At 36.1% G+C, this 24,466-nt stretch overlaps 1 protein-coding gene across 3 annotated transcripts in view; it reads right to left on the reverse strand.

Annotated features, from left to right (window-relative positions):
- Positions 1-1,648: 1,648 nt before the first annotated feature.
- Positions 1,649-24,466, reverse strand: part of TTC39B (tetratricopeptide repeat domain 39B) — a 108,267-nt gene continuing 85,449 nt past the window's right edge. For all 3 annotated transcript variants that reach the window (XM_012769658.2, XM_012769656.3, XM_012769659.3), the window contains 5 exons: positions 23,142-23,268; positions 19,637-19,745; positions 13,094-13,211; positions 10,719-10,835; positions 1,649-7,861 (listed from right to left, as the gene is read on the reverse strand). In XM_012769658.2, coding sequence (XP_012625112.1) covers positions 7,771-7,861; positions 10,719-10,835; positions 13,094-13,211; positions 19,637-19,745; positions 23,142-23,268 — 562 coding nt within the window. In that variant the 3' untranslated portion in view covers positions 1,649-7,770. The remainder of the gene's footprint in view (positions 7,862-10,718; positions 10,836-13,093; positions 13,212-19,636; positions 19,746-23,141; positions 23,269-24,466) is intronic.

Here is a 24,466-nt window from a genome sequence, read left to right on the forward strand (position 1 = left end):
AGAGTCATAACTAATGCATTTGCAAATCCATGAAGCTCCTCATGCCTAAGAACAAAGGCAAGGCGAGCATGAAAGCATGGGATACAGTGGGAGAACCACAGTGGCTCCAGCCCAAACGCAAATGTGGCCAAGACAAGCTAACTGTTCACCACAGCCATTTCCTTTCTCCAGAGCCCACAGCTAGACTACATTTCTGCCTCTTTTGTCATTAGCTGAAGCCATGTGACCGAGTTCTAGCCAATGGCACGTGAAGAGATGACGTGTACCACCTCCCTCACACACACCTCCCTGCTTTTCCCCCTTCAACAGTGTGGTGTAAGGACCACAGTGACCTCATCAACCATGCGTTGATAGCAAAGCCATAAGATTGAAAGAAGCTGAGTTTCTGAATCATGTCATGAAAAGGCACCCCCTGAGAGAAACACCTGGTTTGTGACAGACATTTGTTGACCCTACCTTATATAGGTGGGGGAGTGAAAGAAAGCACTTTCAGCAGATTTGCCCTTTGTGGTCCTTACATATCTTCTCCTTTGATCCTTAGAGCTGAAAGGAGCAATGGGATTGTCCCCATTTTAGAGAGGGGTTAGGCAACATTCTGAGAAGTTAATGGCTAGGGACAGGGATCACATGCCACAACCCAGCCAAGTCCAGCCTCAAATATAGAACTCCAGAATCCTAGAGACTAGTACTACTTCCATTGCGCTACACTGAATACTGAGATTCCTCTGTAAACTGGACATGTTAGCAGCTAACCTAAATCTCTGAGCTACTAAATAGGTGATAAAAAGATGATAAAGAAGTCAATCCTCCAAGACAACTGTACCATCCTCTTTGTCTCTCCGTCCCCAGGGCTCAGCCGAGAGCATGGCACAGAGCAGGGCCTGCAGACCTGTTAAGGTTGGAAAAAAAGTTTTACCAAGAAAAAAAAAAAAATTCAAGTTTAGAAACACCAGCAAAACAGACATTGTGTACTGATTCCACATATAGACCAACCAGAATAAGAATGCAATTCCATCAAGTGTAATTTATTTAAATAACAATTGCATGTTGTAGGTAAACCAGTGTCGCAATATGAAAATATAGAATTCTAAGAAAATCTGACAAATTAAACATGTATCTAATAATGCAGTGTACTCTGTAACACCAAGGAATGAAAAATAAAATGTGTTGACTTTCAAGTTAGGATGATTTATTTGCACTTAAAAATATAATTTCTAAGATGGCATCTGTTTTCAAAAACATCTTAATGGTATAAATAGGCTCCAGGAACTGCTGTCTTCATGTTGAAATTTTAGATTTTCTATCAGCATTAGCTTACAAATCTTAGATAACATTAACACAAAATCAGCAAGAGAATACTCATTGGGAACATAGTTTTTATATTAAAAATATGAGAAGTTCACAGTTTTCTTCTTCCTTCTCGACTTATATTGATAAAATTCTTTTATAGCTACAATCTATTTCACTCTCTGGTACCAGATCCAATGCCTACTTGATCAGCAGATGGATGTTACTAACACATTCATTTTACATAGAACTCACACATCTTCAATTTCTAAAAATGTTTTGCTCTGTAAAAACTGTGATCATTGAAAATGGGAGAAAGATAGGAGACCGAACTCAAATGTAAAGAGAAGAGAAACAGACAAAATGATGACAACTTTTACTAATAGAACACTGAATTATAAATAGTACATCTAGGTAGCTTTGATGATTGAACAGGTAACTTCACATTGGGTTACAAAATACTATGGCCTCCAATTTTAATTTTGTTTAATCCAAACAAAAGTGAATAACACATTATCAAAGAATTTCAAAGTCCCCCTACATGTCAAATTAACAGTGGGTTTTTAAGTTGTCATATCATAAGACAGCTTTATTTTATATGTTTTAAGGCAAAGCAAAATTTCCCAAATGAAGCACCTATAAAATAAATTTGCTTTGGAAATATATTTTAGTGATATTACTAAATTATTACATATATATCTCACTTATTAAATATATATATTTACTTTTACATGATTTACCAACTTGCATCAAAAAATTCAAGTGTTCTATGAACATCTGCAAATAAATATTTTAAAACACTAATATATAAATGAGTCGGTTGGTTTTCATTCAGGTGTTTGGATGTCAACAGTTAGCAAAGGGAAAAAAATAAAAAATAAACTACATATAGAATTTTTCCTAACACAATATGAAAATGCAACATATTGTTGAGAATTAAGTAATTTTTCTGGACCACACATATTGGTGAAACATATGTGTTCTTCTGTTAAACAGAACCCAACAATGCTTAATCCATTAAATTTAACTGTAATTTCCCTTTTCATGTAAATTACTTTCTTAAAGAAAAAAAATTACTCTATAGAAAGCAACTATCTACTAAGAAGAACAAATCACTTTAGGAAAAAATGTGAATTAATGAAAACTGTACTCATTTACTATACCCACAATTGCTATCTGGACATTTGTCTACTAAAAATAGAAATGATTAAAATGTTTGCATGATTTCCAAAGCAGAGTGTGTCATACCTTCAAATTAAGACCTTCCAGCATTTCAAAATAATGTAATTTCTTTACAAATGAAATGATAAAGAATGTTCTTTATTGTACTCATTCTTTAATTTTGTTGGCTATCAGTTTGGCTACACTGAGACCAACTTCATTTTTTTCCCCAATGGCGCCCAACAGACTACCAATAATTAAAACCAATTTACTAGAAAATATTAGGTAGCAATAAAACAAAAACTTCCCCTGGCATATGCCAGCATCCCTTAAATTAATCATTTAAATTACTGTTTCCAGAACTATTGGATTAACATACAGGGTACACTGTATGTTAATATTCAAGTTTCACTTAATGAAGTTTGTTATTAGAGTCCCTTGACCTTCTCTATTAAATATCCAATCTTTAGACATCTGTAGGTATTCTTTATTAGTTGTACTTAATAAAGAATGCCAGCATCGAGGCAGCTGCTTTGACTTTTCCATGCAAAGTCCTGTTGCAGCATTACTGTGCTTAACATATGTCATGAGTACATTGTCAACAGGAGGGAACCAGGCTGGGACTTCCTCTACAGCTGGATCCACATATCCCTTCTGGACGATTCAGGCCAACAACCTGCTCAGGCATCTCAGTCCACTCAACAGTCCTTGTACCATTTCTTTCTGTAGTGATAAAGTTATAAACAGACCAGAATGGACTTCAATAGTCCCCTCTTAAGAAGAGGGTCTAAATGTCAAGATCAGATAGCAACAGCTCAACACAAAAGATATGTTTCCTGGTGATAAATTCTGATGTGTCTGTCCTTTTCATTACATTTCAAGTTCAACCTTCTAAAATAACTAAATCTAACAGCAAATGTACAAAAGACAGAACTACCAAAATGGGAAGCAGGAATAGGATTTTACAACAAGCAATCTAACAATGAAAGAAAAATATATGCCAACAATTAGACTGGGGGACAGAGAACCTGGGGAAAATCCCACTCTCCTTCTGAAAGAACAGTATAAACATGGTCTATTTAATATCTGTAAGTTGTTTTATATATATATATTTATTTATAGACAGATATATCTGATTAAGAAATGTCTAAAGAGACTGAAAATATCTTAAACATATTTATACATATTACCTAGCTATGATACACATTCAAAAATATTAATAGGCAGCAAAAGGCATATATATATAACTTTAAATAAACCACCTACCAAATTATTCTCTAAATGGGTAATGTGTCTAAAAGCCTTTAAATAGTAACACTGGGCTAGTTGAGAGGGTCAATGTTGAAACTTTGATAACAAAGAGACTGAAAAGGTTTCACTAAATTTTTCAGGATCTTATCTTAGAAAATAATAATTAAATCTACTAACATCTCGAAGGGGAGAGTCAAGCCTCTACAACTCTAACAGTTGTACTTTGTAAAAAAGCAAAGAATATCTATAAAATTAAAATAGTAATCTCAAAAATAAAGTCTCTTAGTCTGGTGTTAATATATAAGGAGCTCAGTGGGGCAGGCAGAATAAAGTTCAAAAATGCCAATGACTTTGGTCATCTGCAGAATAAACATGACATGAAAGTTTAAGGGCACTTAAACAGAAAAAGCAAACTTCACAGAGAGGTATTTGAAGCACAAATCTGGTGATAACAGTAGACAGCAAGTAAAAGCCAGAACTCTGGGAAGCAGGATACCAGATAGGCCTTTAAATAAGTGCAGCATGTACGAACAGCTGCTCCCTCAACTTTCAGCATCATTCTAACAAGTGCCCTGGCCATAACAAGACCTCAGTAGCCACATGTGCCGGACAGAGCAGGACTGAAGGAGAAACCACAGTGTTAAGAGGCTGCAGAAGACAAGATAATTTCCTAAGATCCATTCCAGGCCCAATGAATCACAAAATCTTAGGGTATGAAAATGATCATTGGAGTCTTTCCTAACTCATTTTAAATAAATGTACTTGAATTTAAGATTTCTAAATATAGAAAGTACAACTAGCAAAAAAAAAAACCACAAAAAAACAGAAATATGGTGGGCCAGAAAATCAATGAAGAATTAATCAGAGTAATTCCAGAAATTTTTCCAGTTGGTCACAAAAACCTTTTGAACAATTATTTTTAATGTTCAAGGAGAGGGAGAAAAACTCCTATTCATTTGTGAATCTTTGGATCAACAGCTGCACTTTAAACGAATGGTTAAGAAGTGGAATCATACTGAATTTTTAACAGCAGGGACTGTTAGTATCTATCACAACCACCTCAGATAGTAGCTTCAAAAGAGAAAACATTCACTTTTATTTGGAAAGGAAAGGGCATTTTCCTCTTTACACATGCCCCACTGATTTGAGCCCTGATCTAAGCTTCTAGGACAGGCAGGAATAACAGTCATGTAGGCTTGCTGAATTCATCCCTTTGCAAAACAACTGGTTATACTATTGGATTGTTCCAATGATGAAAATATTTGATTTTTATTCATCTGAAATTCACCTCCCTACAGCTTCTACATACTTGTCTCATCTCTGCCCTCTGAGGATACAGAGAATCAATGAACTTTTTCCTTTACAACTTGGGACCTCTTGTATTAGGAGCATAGACATTAAAACACACATCCATATAAACACTTTCATTAACTGTTAATCTTTCACAAACTGTCAAGCAGAAATCATGCCTTTCTTGCCAACATTCCTACAAAACCAATCAGAACCCTGTCTCTCCATTAAAAAAAAAAAAGGCAATTATATTAATACCAGGAAGTACACAAATTGCACTGTCAGACACATTGGCAATCCAAGCCCATCACGTGTGTCCCTCAGTAGATAAAACATGCTCACTTTAGTATTTGTTCTTCACAGGACACCCTAAATCAAAAAAATAACTCCACAATTTAATGCTAGTGGATGTCCCAAGAGCTTACTGCCACCAAAATATGGCAAAGAAACATAAAATATGGCAAGAAACAAATATTTGTAACATGATATTACAGTACTTAAAAATCCACTGGATAGATTGTACCTATTACCAGGTAACTATATAAAGAATAGGAAGTAATAACAAAATAAGAAAAGTAACAAAGGAAAATTTTTTATGGAAATTTCTTTTATATTTGGTAATACAGAGTTAAAATAAAATTTTTAAACCCTCTTAAAATTTTTTTCATTTTATACCCAAAAGAGAATTTTTTTTTACTTGTTTTCAGCTCTGACTTGCAGCTTCTCACAGTAATAATCTGGGTGTATAAGCTTTAAAAAATGCTACCAAAGCTCTTCTAAGGGATTTATATTTTCCAAAGTTATATACAAATAACCTTTAACATACTTCCCATTACTAATTATAATGGCAGTTAATTTTACTTCCTCTTTAGTCTGTGCCTAAAGTTATATAATATTAGTAACACACTGTCATCTACCACATTATCTGAAGGGGTGGTACTCTGAGACTTGAGTTATAGCAATCATCTTTCATTGGAAATATAACCTCAATATTGGTCCAAAAATCAGTACTTTAAAGAAAATACCAGCAAATACTGCTAGACACAAGTTTGTGTAGCAGGGAAGAGCAAGGAGTAAATTGATAATTTGGGCTACTGTCAATGCCAAACACATGAATGAAATACCTTTAAAGGTATTTGAATTTCCATGCTTCTTTCATTTTGCAACAGAGGCCATAGACTCGGCCAATACTTCTATGTTGATACTATAATCAGAGCATAAAAACCATGATTACAATAATTCATGCTTGTATAGCCTTTCACAGTTAACAGAAAAGTTACCATAGGCCTTACCTAACTGAGCCCTCACAAGAACCAAACACTACATTGTTATCCAAGCAGGGGACACTGAGCCCCAGCAAAGGTGAGTCACTTATTCCATGTCATGGAACCATTAACTGACAGAGATGATCTCCTGACTACTACTCTGGGGCTCTGTTAAACTGCAGAGGGTTCTGTGAAAAGTTACTCTTCAAAATGGAAATAGAAATAGGACAAAACCCAGATTCATCAACTCATGAATTGTTTTTGCTCACTCTGGATGCAATCTGGTTCTTAGCCATAACACACACATATGGGGAAATGGGGGGCAAGGGAACAGTGATGATTGAAAAATAAAACACACTCCAGGTGAGAATAGTTTTGATTCAACATTTTAACATTATTTGTGGAAAATACCTACTATACAGACTCACAGTTATAAAACTGAAAAGACCTTGAAAGTCTTCTGTAAAATATAGTGATGCACACAGAGCAGGGAACTCCCCAAGGGTCACCCTGTTATCTGCTAACCCATAGCAGAGCCAGGACCATACAGAGTCAAGGTCTCTTCCTCTCCATGCCCTGATTCTATCTTCCAATTAAAGGACTAAGTACAGTCCAAATATTTACAAGGAACCATCACAGTGCTAGAGAGATTAGAAAATTAGATCTTACCAACATCATAACTGTAAAAATTATTAATATTTTGCATATCATTTAAAGCAGCAGGAACTTTGATTCTTATAAGAAAAATAATCAATGTATGTATCTTAGGCTCTCATGGTCAACGTTAAGAATAATTCCTAAAATATGACACTTTCTTCCCTTTAGATACACAGGGGTTTTTTGGATTGTGTTATAACAGATGAGTACATTCAAAAACAGGATAGTTTCACAAAAGTGTCCACACCTGTAACCAACGTAAAGATTAAAAAAAACCCCAATAACTTAATATTTCATCATCTTTTATAGATATAGGTCTCTTCAACCTACAAAGTACATTATCACATCCCTGTTCATGCCCTCTTCCTTTTTCAGAAGTCTTCAGGTCATTGTCAAGCTATTTTAAATTAAGTGATGTTTATTTCCCCTTTGAAATATAAATACTAGGCAACAAAATATCTCTGAAGTTTAAATGACCAACAAATCTAAACTGGTTCAACTTGTAAGCTATGTGCTACTTAAATATTAATTTCCACATTAAAAAAATAAATAATCTAATTTGACTTTATTGTACCTGTAAGTCTTTTAAAAGACTTCATTCCCTACCAATTCAAATCTAATATGAAATTGTTTTTGGAGAGGCAAAATATAAGAATTTTCTAGATACTAGCGAACATCATTCCATAGGAAAAAAATTATGTAGACCAACAGTAAACTACTCAGATGATAGAAAATATTGACAATAAAATTAGTTTTTTGTCTCTTATTCACAAGATCATTTTTCCACTTTAATATAAGGTCTAATATACAGCAGATGTCGATGTTAATTGAGGGAAAAATTCCATCCTTCATGTTCTGTTCAATCTGAGGAAGGTTTTTTCCAGAGGTGAAGAGCTGCCTGAATTCTGAAGTGTAGTCTGGACTCCAAGGAGTAATCTTTGTAGTTGTTCCTGAAGACAATAACAATAAAATTGTACAGTCAAAATTTCTTTGTATTCCAGGGTACCACCACTCTTCTCATCCTCTCTCTAATCTCCTTATCTACTTTCAAACTGTAATATGCATAACAGTGGATCTTGGTAAAATGCAATTCTGGTTCTGGGGGTGGGGAGGGACAGCAATAGTCCGTGCTTCTCATATTTTTCTGGTGGTAATCTAAAGGTCATACTCCGAGTAGCAAGGTTCTACTTAATTAGCAAATCATTCACAAACACAGCAAGGTAATGAGCAGGTCCTAACAAATTTTATGAACTATTACTAGTCCTTTTTTAAACTGGGGAATTTTAAGGCAGATGCATATAAACATGGTGAACATGGTCAATCATACCAAAAACAAAAACAAAACCCCCGAAATCCTAATGAAGCAATAATTGCAACAAAGACAGCAGGATTACTTAATGACATCAAAATTACTTATTCCAATTCTCACATGCAAATATCAGTGGTTTGGCCAATAATTACATACTAATAGGTCAGAAGGGACCATATTTAAAACCAAGATTATTTAAATCCTGAATTAGATCGCTCATGTTGAACTTCTTTTACTAGAATTATTAAGGATCTGCAATAAAACACTTTCACATACTGCCTTAGCCCATAGGCAGGCTCTCACCTCTTTCTATGCAGTGGCATGTATTTCTGCAGCCCTTCATTTTACATGTCTATGGACTACTTACTGGTAACCTCAACGAGGGTCAGTAAAATGTATTATGCATTAACTAAAATCAACATCTTACTAGAGTTTACCAAAGGATGTAATTGAGTATTTTCCTAAATGTCTGGCCACTGATTTTGGCAAAGCTCCTTATACATATGAGAAACTGCAGACAACTGATAGTCTTGAAATTATTGGGAAGTATCTTTATGTTTGCATCATTGATACTGTCTTGAGTTAGTGGTGGCTTTTGATTGCTTTTTCATAGTGAATTACTAATCTTTTATTTTCATCATTATAAATTTGCCTAATTGGACATTGCATAAATAGCACTGAATAGTACAAATATTTGCAGCAGTATTTATAGTCCATAATTTTCCAGTAACTAGATTTGAAGATATGTATATATCACAGTTGAAATATTAATCATCTTCACGCCCACCATATTAATTTTAAAAGCAACATGATCTCATACCATCCATATAGATAGATTTTTTTTTTTTAAGTAACCTTTCTTGGCTCTATCATGCCCCTGAAGCTTGTGCCCCATTACTATGCTCTCTTTACAGCAAACACCCTAAAAGCGTAGCCTAAAGTAGCGGACTACATTCCTTTCCTCACCTCAATTGTCAAGGTCACCAATGATCTTCATGCTGCCAAATTCAGCAGCCACTTCTCTGATCTTACCTTGTTTGACCTCTTAGCAGCTGTCCTCATAACTGACCATGCTCCCTTGTGAAATACTGTTCGATTAGCTTTCCTGGATATCTTCCTAACTTGACTGTATTAGTAAGATTTTAATCTTCTTAATATTATTGTTTAATCTCTAAAAAGATGGCATATCCCAGGCACTGTGACAGACCTCACTCTCCAGCTTTATAACTTTCCCAGAATGAACTCATCAAGTACCATGGCTTCACGGCTCACCATCTCCATGCTCATGACTTTGAAATATCTACATCCAGCCCTGACCTTACCAATGAACTCCACGCTCGTATATTTGACTGCCAACTCGCCATCTACCTAATAACCATCTCAAAGAATCATGGTCCAAGCAGAAGAACATTTCTTTCTCTCCTCAAAACTGCTCCAAGTATCCCCCCGCTAAGTAAAAAGCATCATTATCAACCTGGTGGTCCAACCCCACAATCTAGAGGTTCCCTAGCTGTGGCTTCTGTCAGGAATGCTCCCTATACAGCTGGTGACTATCTTCTCAGGACTGGCACTAATTATGCAAATCTCAACTACAATATCACTTCCTCAAGAAACCTTCTAGAATCAACCCAATCTAAGGTAACACCCAGGCACCCTGCATCATATCGTAAATTTCAGCAAAACACATACCATTGATATTTTTCTTATTTAATGTCTCCCCACAGCTAAGTGAACAGAAACATTGCCTATTTATAGTAGTCCCTCTAGAGCCTTTACCAGCGTCTGGCACATACTAGGTGCTCAGCAAATATTTGCTCAATTTGAATAAATGAAAAAAATGATGAATTGCCAAGATAAGTATGACCTAGAGCTAATATGGCATTCTTTCTCCACTGCAGGAAATGTCCAAGGCAAACAGACCACAGGGGTTTTGCCTCACCTAAAAGAGCCATGATCACAACTCTAAGAGCCATTGTCGTGATAAAAATACTTTGAAACTGCTAAGGGAGACAGAAAGAAGAGAAAGTCAGGGGAAGATCAGAGAGCTTCATGAGATTATGGCTCTTCAAGGAAATGATGGAAATGGCTGAATACACCAAAGGCTGGCAAATTATGACCCAAGGGCCAAATCTAGAACACATCTATTTATTTACATAATATCTTCTATGGCTGTTTTTGATATAAATGGAGTAGGTGCAATGGAGATCTTATGCTGTAAAGCCAAAAATACTATCTGGACAAATCCCTGATATAGAACAGAGTAAGTTAGAAATCTCTCCAATCAATGCCCACAATCACATCTGTAAATAGAATAAGGCAGGAAGAGGATTGGAAACGGCACAATTACAGCAAAAGTCATGAGCATAAACCAAGCATAAGTTAGCAAAAGTAACATCATTACTAATCTGGCATTAATTAATTTTTAAGTGTATAATATTATGTTGTTATGATATTCCTGAGTCCATAGCAATCATGGAAAAGCTGCCTTCATCACTTACCTTGCAGTTTCTAGGACCTTTATAGCTTTGTCAATTTCCCCTTGGCTTTTATACAAAAATGCCAACTCAAACAGAGTGAATGGCACTAGGTAGTGATCATATCTCAGTAGCTTTTCACTGAAAACAGCAAAGAAAAAGCAATTAAGTCTTAACAGAACAAGAAACATATCATTTTTTTCAACATATATATAGTATTCCTCAGAAAACAGGTGCAACACTAAGCCTACGAAGAGAAGCTGCCATTATATAGTTATGGAACTTATTAAATTATGACAATAGTGTGATTTTAATATATTTTTATTCCTTAATGTAAATTCAGCACCACCGATAGATTACCGCCCCTTAGGTAGATGAGTGTGCACAGATCTTTAAAGATTAATCCTGGAAATGAGAAGATCATCTTTCTAAACGTGAATATGTTCAAGAAATAACTCCATGTGAAATAAGAAAGCTGTAAGGTTCAACTCCTTTTGTATTATAAAGTTTTATAATGCTTAAAAACATCAAATCAATAAAGGAGTCAACACTTCAGTTTTCAGCACCATTATTAAACTCTCTGGCTACAAAACATCTAGAAGCCCTAAAAAATATAGAAGTAACACCATTTCAAACGCACAGCTTAGGTCACATCAGAACATAAGAAAAAACTCTCAGGTGCCAAACACAGAGCTAGAACTAAAAAAGCAGAACTCTATGTGTGGGATGATGCAGAATGAGTCCTAGGATCTGCTTTCCTCTGAGTCATCCAAGGCTTTACGTGTTAATATTCATGCAGGAGTTGAGGCCTTGGGCCCACAGAAGACAGGAAGCTGAGACCTCTATTTAAAGCTGGGATCCCTGAAGGGAAGATGAAAAAACCCACTCACTGATATAGGAGGAAGACAAGGAGAGTTGTCTCCTTGACCAGCACTTTTGGTGGGAAGAAAAAAACCATTCCTTGGGAAATTAATAACCCACAGGCTTGCCTCACATGAATTTGCAATGTGAATTTACATTGCCCAAATGATCCAAGAACTGGTAAAGAATGAAATTAACATGGAAGTGGTCCTGGGCTTAAAAAGCTTTCAGGGAACCAGACAAAAATAAAATGTAAAATCACTTTAGCTCTAGAGACTCTTCCTCAATCTAGCCTCAAAGATAAAAAAAAAAACCCTACTGAAGGTGAGCTCACAATCCAAAATTATTAATGAAACATATGAACAAACAATTCACTCTGAAATTCAATAAATATAAAAACAGCACAATGGGTCACCCTTTTATTAATAATTATCCTTTTTAATGCTTACAAAAACACCAAATAAAATAGAACTCCATGGATACTTCTTTAACATGTTTACTAAATATAGTATATTACTTATATGGGAAATAGATACTCTTTCTTCTTATATGGGTACCAGTCCTCCTATATTCCCATTACTATTGTCAGGAAGAAAGGGATCAGGTGGCTTGGATGGAAAGGTACATAATATGGAGTATAGGATGCCAACCAGTAGTCTACAGCTGTGATCTTCGTGGCTTGCAATGCTTTCAAAACATTTGAGCCGATATTTAAAAATCAAACAACTTTACATAAAATCCAGATTCCAGGATTTTCATTAAATGGGCACACACTGTGTATAGCAATAATCATTTAGAGCTGAAAAGCAGCTGCACATACTATCTCCCTATCCTGAAGTGCCCACCAATCCCTACGCCTGCTACCACTCAGCGGGCCTCATTCAGTAAGGTTACTTGTCTGGCCTTATATGTATTTGCCATAGTGATATAGAGAAAAGAGCCAGGCATCAGAAACTTGATTCAACCCTATGGTTACTAAAGAACAGGACATGGTCACCAATGCTATCAGAAGGAAAAAGACAAACTCAGTTATATTCAGAAGAAATGCCCTTTGCCAACAGAGAAGTAGTTACAGTGCTTGTCACATGCCTGTCTTTCCTGCCCAATTATCATCACAGTAATGGCAATTCTGTTGACTCAACTCTGAACCCCTAGAATAGAGCACAGTCTCTGGCACACAGGGGATGCTCAAGGGTCTATGGAATAAATGAATGGACAAGCAAAATTATGCATGAGTTAAGAGTATTGGAAGTTCAGTATGCTGCTTCCAGAGTTTGGCTAGACACCTGTTAGCCAGGATGTAAATTTAGTCTAGCAAATCATCTTTAAACATCAAGTAGAAATGCATAAAGCCATGCTCTAACTTAGATCATAATTTCATTTACAAGGAACAAAGAAAACACTTACTGGATTCTCTTTCTGGTAACATCAAGTAAAAATTTAACAGTGGGAGAGAAACGCATTTTGCATCACTTTCCCACAGCAACTCCCTAGAAACCACCATGTGCATTCAGGTTGGTTTTATCATTTGTCCTTACCTTTCTACAACATGATTAAAACACAGCTCAGCTTGCAAAGGCCGCTGTAAGTTCTTGAGGCAGCATCCTTTAAGTAACTTTACTAAGCATTCATCATCCACAGAGAAGTCATGAAAGTCTTAAAAAACAGACACACAAGAAAATTACCTTTAAAAATCCTAATTAAAAGGAAGAACTAACAGCTCTTAGGTTTCCGAGGCATCATTTAAAAACAAGGAAAGATATTTTTAGCATTTGTTATGCCTAACTAAAATACAATGAAATTATTTTAAATTAAAAGAATGCTGAATTTACTATATTAGTACAAAACATTCTTCAGGTGGTCAACACTCTGAGTTTTATGACCTTTCACACAACAGGAAATCTGAACTCTGAATAAGTAGGAGCTTTATTAATTCTATAAAAGGTAAAGCCACGAGGAACAGGAAGGCTGCCTCCTCCTGTTGTTTTGGCTTCTGGGTTGGCTTCGATGCAGAAGAGGATAACGCTTCCATATGGAGGAGCAGATGGCCGTGTACCCATTAAAAATTCAGGAAGTAGAATACCCTCTCCAGATCACTATGTTTACAACTTAGCAATTCTCCCAGGTTACGTTCTTTTTGGGGGAAATCAATATCATAAAATTAGACAAAAGGGTTCTGAAGTACATGAAAGGCACCCAAACTCCCCACAAACTTCTAACTGCTTGAGGGTAATATGAAGGATTTTCTTTCACCACTTTTTTTTCCCCTTTTGAAAATGGCTCTTTGCCTTCTACAGCCCACAGCAAATACATCGTGAACAGAAGGAACCATATCGCGTGTGACATCTAGCTGACAAAGGTAGCCATTCTGCATTTACCACTTTTGCATTTTTTTTTCTTTTGCAAGTAACATGCAACTAAGAAGTCATTCCAAGACAGACCGATAATTTATACATTTCAGGCTGTGATAACAGCGCGAGAGTTTGGGGGGAGGGCAGGAAAGAGAACTAATGAGGCCCTCAGAGTCCCTTGTATCCAAATCCTCCTGCATTTAGTACGAACCTCAGAACTCAGATTAACGCATGCTGATGTTTTAGTTGGTGACCTGCTTGTCTATGGGAGTTAAAGATGCCACCTCGCCAACTAGAAAAGGGTCACTTTACTTCTAGGTGCTGGAAACAGTGGATATTTACCTCTAGCTCTCAAACTCTGATAGGTCACTCGCCAAGAAAATCACAGATATGAATACATTACTTTTTCTATTCATTTAGGACAATTTTCTATCAAAAAAAAATATTCTACCCATGCTTCTAATTATGGATGTTTGTTGAAATATACACTGAAGCAGTATCTCTTAGGACCTAGAACCAAAACCATAGGGTCCATATTGGATGCTAGTTTGGGGTATTATTTTTGTGCATTCTATTGCGTTTCCTGTAACATTTTATTGACAGTTTGCGTTATGACAACAGTCTGGTGCTCAGTGAATGATGATTTTGCTGAGGAACAGACACAACATCATGGAAAGTTAAAGGTACCAGTGAAATCACACTTAACTTTTCTGTAGCTCCTGACTTAGGGATATGGCAAATGGGTTCAAAAATACCACATCCCTCCAAAAACCTCAGAAAGCAAAACCATTATTTCCTCAGGCTACAGACCACTATCTGCCAGATAATTATTTTCCCTTAAAATATAAATGCTTTGTCATGGTTTTCAGCCTCATGAATGAGTTCGCACATTAATGAACCTTTCAACACAGAGTCTCTGTTTTACACTCAAAGAAAACCACATTGATAAAGTTGCCAAAGCACAATTTTATCACAAAAGATCTGCTGGACGTAATAATAAAATGGTAGGTAGCCTGAGGAAAAAGGAAGTTTGAAGCCCAACCTACAAAATATCTATACTGAACTTAGAAACTAGTGGAAATGTCCCCAAGAGAAAATTTTGAAAACAGATTTAGAAAGTGAAAAGCCATAATGTCAGTTAACACTTTTCCTTTTACATAACTCTGATTACACAGAACTGTGGAACTGCTGTACCAACTGCTGGCTGTATGTTGCATTTAGTTAGATCGCAAATGAAACACTATCGGGATTAATAGCAAATGCTGCCTCCAGGGATGCTACCAAGTGGTTGCCTGTCTTCAGAGTTCTACCCATTGTATCAGTGACCAGCCTTTAACAGCTATGGCCAGAGCACCGCCAGAGCAGAGGATCAGTTGTATCCTCTACCATCTTTTACTTTAGACATACTTCCCAAAGCTGGGAGAAGCAAAAACACATGCGCTTTCTAATGATGGGGGTGGAGTGGAAGATGATGTAACCTCAGGCTTACAACTTCACTCCATTTTCCAATTATGGACCTTTTGCCCCCACTCTGGAGAATTGGGAGCTTAATTACTAAAAGGTCCTAACTGTTCAAGATAGTAGGGGAAGGGGGAAAAATAATCTTCCTGCATAAAATAACAGTCCTGGAAGAGATCATCATAAATTTAATATGCAACATCTGGAAAAGGTGATTTTCAGAAAATAAACTAAACCTTTCATCCAGAGAGAGGACTGCAGGTAAGTATAGTGTGTCTATCTATCTATCTGAGTTTCCCCCAACTCTGCTTAAATATCTCTTAAGCCTATCATCTCAATTTGTTGTTAGAAGAAAAGTAATGTGTAGAGAAGGAGGACTTGCTTTTCTATACTTATTGTGCATTTTATTAATATAAGCATGGTCTGATGTATGTATTTCTCCACTAATTTTGCCCCCCCAACCAATGGAGAGACAAAATAAACTGGGGAAGAGGGTAAAGAACCTGGTCAAATAGAGAAAATCCTAATAGTCCTTCTCACAAATTTCAGAACCTCTTGATATACAAAGGCCCCACACCCTGCTGGTACCTATTAGTCTATGCTATCCAGCATGGATGTTCAAACTTCAGAATTGATTCTACTAAATCCTTACCTTTGTAGGAAAACAGAAGATGCAAGCTGGCCTGTTCTTCTGGGAGAAAAAGGTACCCTACAAATGTTTTCACTTAATAAAAAGAGGTTTTCCTTTGGCTTTTAGTTTTCACATATCCACTTACTTACTCATTATTAATATTTATTTAAAGATGAGCTTTCACCGTTACTCAGGCTGTTGTCTAGCTCCTGAGTTCAAGTGGTCCTACTCAGCCTCCAGAATAGCTGGGACTATTGCACCCAGCAATATCTACTTATTTTAAAACATACTCTTTTATTCATTTAGTTTGCACAGATGTGGGTTTTAATCACAGATAATTCCCTTAAGGGCAGGAACAATGCTTCCTCTATCTATAAGTCTATATCTGTATGGAAATACTAAGGGTGTTCAAATGAGCTAATTAAAGTAGCCAAATTATGTGAATAAAAATGAATATTAATAAATTTGCTCAAAAGCTCAAATAGATTTTACCAATATACATCTTGTGAAATCTCATTTTTTAAGAACTTTCATATATTTTAATTTCATTTGAATATCAAAATTGATATGTTGATTTCCACTCAAGTAAAAAAAATATTTTTCCTTTCTGAAATGATTTCACATTAAAAATAGTAAAGATCACCTCACATCCATTGGTATGTCTACTCTCAAAAAAAAAGTGTTGGTGAGGAGATAGAGAAATTAGAATCCTTATTTTATTGTCGGTGGGAATGTAAAACAGTATAGCTGCTATGGAAAACAATATAGTAGTTCCTCAAAAAATTACATTAAAAATAGAAATACCAATTGATCCAGCAATTCTACTTCTGGTTATATACTAGAAAGAACTGAAAGCAGGGTCTGGAAGAGATACCTGTACTTCCATGTTCCTAGCAGCATTATTCACAATAGCCAAAGAAAGGGTAAAAACAACCCAAATGTTCATTGACAAATGAATAAACAAAATGTGGTATATACATATAATAGAATATTACACAGCCTTCAAAAGGAAGGAAATTCTAACCCATACTACAATATGGTTGAACTTTGAAGAATTTATACTAAGTGAAATAAGCCAGCCAGAAAAAGACAAATATTTTATGATTCCACTTATATCGGGTATCTAGAGTAATCAAACTCACAGTAACAGAAAGTAGAATGGGAGCTGCCAGGGGTGGGCCAGGAAGCTGAGGCATTGTTGTTTAATGGGCATGAAAAAGTTCTGAAGATTGTTTGCACAATGACGTGAATATACTTGATACTATGGAACTGCACATTTACAAATGATGAAGATGGTAAATTTTATATTATGTGTATTTTACCATAAATATAAAAAAATTTTAATAAAAGAATTGTAAAAAAAAAAGGAAATTTATCACAACTCCATGCTAACAGAAAGTAACATACAGAAAATATATTAGTACTGGAAATCTAGAAGAACACAGAAAGTCTGAAATGCCCATAAAGGAAGTGTATAGCCTGCACTTACACATGTGCTCCTATGGTTATTGTTACACGTACAAATTTTTAAGTGTATAACTTTACTGTGAATGGGGGAGCAAGAAGAAAGAAAAAGGGAACCTTGGTTCTTTTATAAAAGTGCCACCTTTATTATGGAAAGGTGATATTACTCACCCCTCATCAACTGATGAGCTTTGCATGTGACCATAGTGGAGTAGAATACTCCACTCACCTGGTCTCCCTGTGACCACCGGCCTGTATTTGCAAGATGGCTCATGGAAGTGAGGACAGAAGAGTGTGGCCTCAGAGCAGCACTGTTTCCTTTGTTCTATTTGATTCTGTAGCTGTCCAGCCTGAAACCTTGACCTTGCTAGTAGATAAGCCCACTGACTCAGCTTTCATTCCTTTATATTTCTTCTCCTATTGACGGACAGAAATCTAAAGCTAGAATTATTTTAAATAAGGAAAACAGCCTAAATGCCAACAATACTGAAAGGACTGATTAAATTACGATACATTAACTTCGTGGAGTGCTATGAAGCTTTTGAAATTTATAAAGGCTATTTACCAAAAACTTTAAAAACTTATGACATATTAAATTTAAAAAAAAAAACCTACGCTAGTATATATCTAGGTACACTGTGCCTAGATATATGTTTTTATATTTTATATAAAAATAAGGCTAGAATGAATATACAGAAATTCTAATTGTGCTATAGTAGCAAAAAATGAGTGACTTTTTTCTACCTATACCTAAAAATTAGAATTATGTGTTTAACTTTAAAAGAATAATTGTCAAGAGAAATCTCATTAAACATTTCAGCTTGATATCACAGCTACAAGTACAAGAAAAAACCCAAATGAAATCCTCATCCCTAGAGCCATATGCAATCATTTCATCCCCGCTGTGGGGAGTATACTGGGGATGGAGCCAGGGCTCCTGGAATGCCCATCTTTCTCCAATTAAGAAAAATGAGTTAACTGTTATAATTTTCCCCCACTAATCCTGAATTTCTATGCCCTTTACCATGTTTATCACCCCAGAAGTTTTCATTTTACTTCTGTGGTTGGAATATTCAACAAGAAAAGACCATTACAACGGGGGAGGGAGGTATGGGCAATATATGTAACCTTAACACTTGTACCCCCATAATACGCTAAAATAAAAGAATTAAAAAAAAAAAAACGACCATTACATCTTAGGATATACCTAAGTGACTTGGTACTGATGAAGAATACAACAAAGGCTATCATTTACGGCATTGTTGATCAAAAGATAAAGCCTCTATTAAAAACACAGAATCAAAAAATGCCAGAGCTCCTGCGCTCCTTGATGAACATAAAAATAGAGTCAGAGCAAGAAAACAACTTTGGATATCATCTGGCCCAACACTGCTCTTTTTCAAAAGAAACCAGATGTGTTCCCCAGAGTCTGACCACTGCAGAGCTGGGACTATAAACCCAGATTGCCTAATTCTCCACGTCAGCTGCTTCCAGATAATGGAGCTTCCAGTAAACTGGAGGGGGGCCTCCAACACAACCAAAGGTAATGAGTAAAATCATTAAATTGTGGTAAGATTCCAACTTGAAAACTATTCCTGGTGTCTGCAGAAACACACTAGCTGTTAGCAATGGGGCGGCATGGAAAGGCAAACTAAAACCAGAAGGAAGTGCACATTGTCCTTGTTCTGCTCTAGAACTCTAATGCCTGTCTTCCTCGCTTCATCTTTTTTTCTAACAGTTTTAAGACATAGTTCACATGCCATATGATTTATCCATTGAAAGCAGGCAATTCAGTAGTTTTTGTATAGAGTTGCACAACCATCACCATTATCAATTTTCGAATATTTTCATCACCCCCTCATTTCCATCACCCCCCATCACTAATCTACTGTCTTTATAGATCTGCCTATTCTGTATGTTTCATATAAATGGAATCATACAATATATGGTCTTTTGTGCCTGGCTTCTTTCACTTAGCCCAGTGTTTCCAAGGTTCATCCATGTTGCAGTATGCATCTTGTCTCCCTTCATCTTGACTGCAGTCACCCAGACACTTGCAGCTCAAGCTCTTTGTCCTCACGATGCGCACAAATTAACACAGGCAGACGTGCACAGGGAAACACAGGAGAACAGTAAGGGAACACAAAGACTTATAGGTGCTTATTTCTCATACTTACTTTCATTTTGTAAAGCTGCCTCAGCCTTTTCAACAGTTACCAGCAGATTTTCACAAAGGTCTTTTCTTTTATTCACTATTGAAAAACCATTCCAGACATACATCATTTCCTGATGAGGAAAAATGAAAACCATTTTCAATTATGTGAGGTTATTCAATGTCCTTAATGATCACAAAACTATGTATGTATGTTTTGTCTTGGTTGCTAGAGATTTCAAGACAGTATTTAGAGATCACTTTCCTTAGCTTTTGCCTTTTATACTGTGAAGAAATTTTATATATATATATATATATATATATATATAATGCATTTACTGAAAAACTTGATTTATTCATTGAATAAAAAGTACTCATTAAGTACCTACTGTTATGTGATTCTTCTGGAAGATAATAGAATACAGATACAGAAATAAATACTTTAAACTGCTACTATGAACAATTCTGTTTAATGTAAACTTTTGTTAAAGTAAAGGAAAATATTTTAAAATGTCTGCCAGTTGTTTACATAAAATGTTTCCAAGAATTTCACTGGAAATGAACACTGGAGTATTTTACTGGGCTTAGGTTCTTTTATACCATTAAAAACATGTGACAGTCCAGTAATGCAATCCAATATGCAGAAAAACGCATTCATTTAAAGGCCATATGGCTGAATGACAGCTCTTGAAAATGTAAACTAATGATTTCTCATTGCAGATTATATTTAATGGGCTAACAGATGAGAATTTTTTTTTGGACCAAAAGCAAATGTGCTTTTACTTGAAAATATTTTTCTAATGTTCCTGATAGTGCAGTTCATATTTTTAAAGAGTACAAAATAAGGGTAATTAGTATCTTCTTGGAAATAAATGAATTTTAAAATATGATAAAAAAAATATTGCTTGAAAAGCCTCTTACCAGGGAAGTAGTAGAAATGAAGACAACATTCAGGTACAGTGGCAGCAGTTATCTGTACTTTTTATGGCACTGAAAACTATGATCATCACACTCTACCTTCCATTTGACATATAACAATTTCTTATTGCTAAAAGAGCTACATTCAATAACTAATGGAATATTTTTTAATTGATGCTGATGATCCTTAAAAATTCTTTTTATTCATGGATATTTTTACCAGAAGGAGGCAAGCTCATGTCCTAGATTTTATGAAAAAGAGGCTTTTGGTAAAATTCTTAGGTACCCCACCGCCCCCCCAAAAAAATCCTAGGTACTGCTAATTCAAGCCAATTTCCTGCCCAATCTGTATCTATAGACCTGGAAAAAGAAGTGTAATGAGTTAATCTTCCTTAAGATTCTTAATAGTCAAAGAAGGATACACTTATGTATACACTGGTATCTAAGTACTAGGGCAGAGGAAGAACTATGATGGTCTAGAAAATTTTCAGGTAAGTTCTGTGGGACAGAAAGAAAAGCTTTCCCAGTGCAAATCACTTGATAAAAATGAATCAGCTGCATGGAGCTAAAGCTGTGGTTGATACAGCAGCAGCAGGCTCTCATATGACCTGGAAGAGGGGTATGTTGGTTATTTTTGTGATTTACAGGGTATTCTTGTTTCTGTGCTCAGACATAATTACAGAATGGTTGTATTTTTGTCTCGCTCCATTACAGTCACAGAATAGCCTGGGCTGATGTCAATGTTCTCAGAAGTTGTCTTCGTTCAGAAGGAAACACCTGGGCCTAGGTGCTAGTTGCAGGCTAGCTCTTAATTGACACCTATCAGAGGCTGCATTCTTCTTTTACATAGAATGTTTAAAGAGCTCTGATAAGTCAATAATAAAATAAACAACCCAATGAAAACTTAGGAAGAACATGAACAATTTATAAAAGAAGAAATAAAAATGAATAAACACATGAAAAGATGTTCCATCACACCAACAGAGAAAGGCAAACTTAAATGGTAAAACATTGTTGGTATTCACTTAAATTGGGACAGCTTTTTGGGAGGGAAATTTGGCAATATTTACCAAAATATTCAATGCATAAAACTCTTCAACAAGGAATTCCAGTTCTAGAAATCCTTCCCAGAGAATTACATGCACACGTACAAAAAGAGGATATTTATTGTAGTGTTCATAATAATAAAAACTGGAAAAATCTAAATAACTGTCAAAGGGGAATAATTAAACTCTGGAATTAAAAAAAAAAAAAAAAGATTCAGGAAAGCCCAAAGGAGGACTACAAGCATCAAGTAGCTGTCCAGTGCCGACTACCTATGTAAAAACTATGCAAAAACTAAAGCCCTGGAAGAGTTGTAGTAATTTGATATAGTGAGTATTGTTTTGAAGAAGCTTCATTAAGAAAATTTAAGTTGAAATTCCACTTTTCACAGAAACCTCGCCTAAAATGGCATATTAAGAATGTGAGTTGGACACCAGTCACCTGTGGCTCTTGAGCACTGGAAATATGAAATGTCCAAACTGAGATGTCCTCCAAAGGTATAAGACACACCAGATTTCAAAGACTTAGTATAAAAGAAAGAAATATCTCCAAAGTTTTTATCAATTACTTGTAGAAATGACAAAATTTTGCATATACTAAGTAAAACAAGATATATTCTTAAAATTAATTTCATGTTTCCTTTTACTTTTTTAATGTGGCTATTAGAAGGTTAGAAAAGGTAAAATTATATATATGGTTTGCACTGTAATTCAACCCGACTTCAATGAAGTCAACTTTACCACTCTTGGTCTGTAAAATGGGGCCAAGAAAACTATACTCAGAGTTATTGCAAAAATTAAATGATATGTTTTTAATACCTTTATCATAATGCTTGGAACATACCAACTAGTCAGAAAACATTAGCTACAATTTTTATTTATTCATTATTTATAAATGTTCCCCGTACAACAACACTCATACTGGGTTTTTTGTTTTTTTTTTTTTGAGACAGAGTCTCACTTTGTTGCCCAGGCTAGAGTGAGTGCCATGGCATCAGCCTAGCTCACAGCAACTTCACACTCCTGGGCTCAAGCGATCCTCTTGTCTCAGCCTCCCAAGTAGCTGAGACTACAGGCATGTGCCACCATGCCTGGCTAATTTTTTGTATATATGTTTTTAGTTGTCCAATTAATTTCTTTCTATTTTTAGTAGAGACCAGCTCAGGCTGGTTTTGAACTCCTGACCTTGAGCAATCCGCCCGCCTCGGCCTCCCAGAGTGCTAGGATTACAGGCGTGAGCCACCCTGCCCTCATATTGGTTTTTTTTTGTTTGTTTGTTTTTTGTTTTTTGTTTTTTGTTTTTTTTTAATTATTTTTTTTATTTTGGCATATTATGGGGGTACAGATTTTAAGGTTTCAATAAATGCCCATTTCCCCCCCCTCCCCCCAAAAGTCTGAGTCTCCATCATGACCATCCCCCAGATGGTGCACATCTCACTCTCATATTGGTTTTTAATTAAGCTGAACTTCACAACCAAAGTTAGACATGCTCCCCGCAGCTGTGAATAGGTAACTTATCTCTAAGTGAACTTATCTCTAATGAACAGTAAATAAGATAAAAGTGGATACCAGGGCAGGCAGGACAAGCTTCACAGGTACAGGCAAGGAGGCGGAGTAGCGTCGAGCCTTCCTCACAGCAAACTTCTCGGTGGGGAGAGATTTACCAGCAATCCTCTGCTTCAAGCCGTCCACCTGTCTGCGAAGAGCCCCCGCCCCAGTGAGAGGTCATCAGAGCACAGACATTACTTACACCTGTGGCTGTCACGCCACAGCATCAGCAGCACCTGGGAACCTGTTGGAATTGCAAGTTTTCAGGCCCTACCCGGACCTACTACTGAATCAGCAGTTCCAGGGGCAGACCCAGCAATCGGGGTTCCACACGCCCTCCAGGTGATTCTGATGTACTCAAGTCTGAGAACCACTGGCTGACACATATTTCTTTCTAGTCAACTTAGCTAATGTCTTAATTTTAGCAAATATAATCCAGGAAATCTAGTTAGGAAATTGGTAATTTCTATAAATAAACAGGCACAAGTCCAGAGTATTTACTTATATTGTGGATACCCAGAAAGAGGGAAGAAGATACAGTAAATATTAACTGTTCCTATTTGTAAGGATGACAGAGATCTATAAAATAATACGGCTCAAAAGATAGCCATAGATTAATGTACAATTGGAGAAAATGTTTCCCATGCATAGGTGATTTTGGAAATAATCAGCTTAGGATACGTGCCAAGTTTACAAACTTCTCAAAATTCTAAGGAATTCCAATTATAAAATTCATAAGCATGTAAAATTGAGAGTGGATGGGAAGACTACATGTTCCTGGGAGCACTTTCATATATGCAACGTTATGAGTGCATCAAACAAGTTGCTGAGAAAGGAATGAAAGAAATATCCAATTACAACACTGAAAGAATAAGATGAAATAAGAGAAAAAAAATCTGCTATGAAGTGAGCTTGTATTAGGCTATTTCTGGGCACAATATGGGGGTATGGACTTTATACCGGAATGCCCCATCATTTGATGTTCATCAACATCAGTGCAAGAGGCAGTGGAAGTGTGAGGTGGGGCCAGGGGAGGGGGAAGCAAGCCTTAGACATGAACCCTTGTGGTTTAAAGATCATATCGTCTAGATGAAGAGAACATCTAGGACATCGTTAGGACTCTCCTCTCATTATCCCAACAATCATGAAAGTGCAGACCTCAAGCTTTCTCCTGAAAATAAGAATGATTACATCTTTCCCATAAATTTTTTGATATGGAGAATACTTAATGTGAAGTGGAGGACACAGAGGGAGATTTAAAAGTCCTTAACAATTCCATTAACTTATTTATGCGAAATAAGGAAATACATTTTACAGTAAGAGGTGACATTTATCATACCATGGCT

This window comes from Microcebus murinus, chromosome 12, assembly GCF_040939455.1.
Source record: "Microcebus murinus isolate Inina chromosome 12, M.murinus_Inina_mat1.0, whole genome shotgun sequence".
Lineage (NCBI taxonomy): Eukaryota > Metazoa > Chordata > Mammalia > Primates > Cheirogaleidae > Microcebus > Microcebus murinus.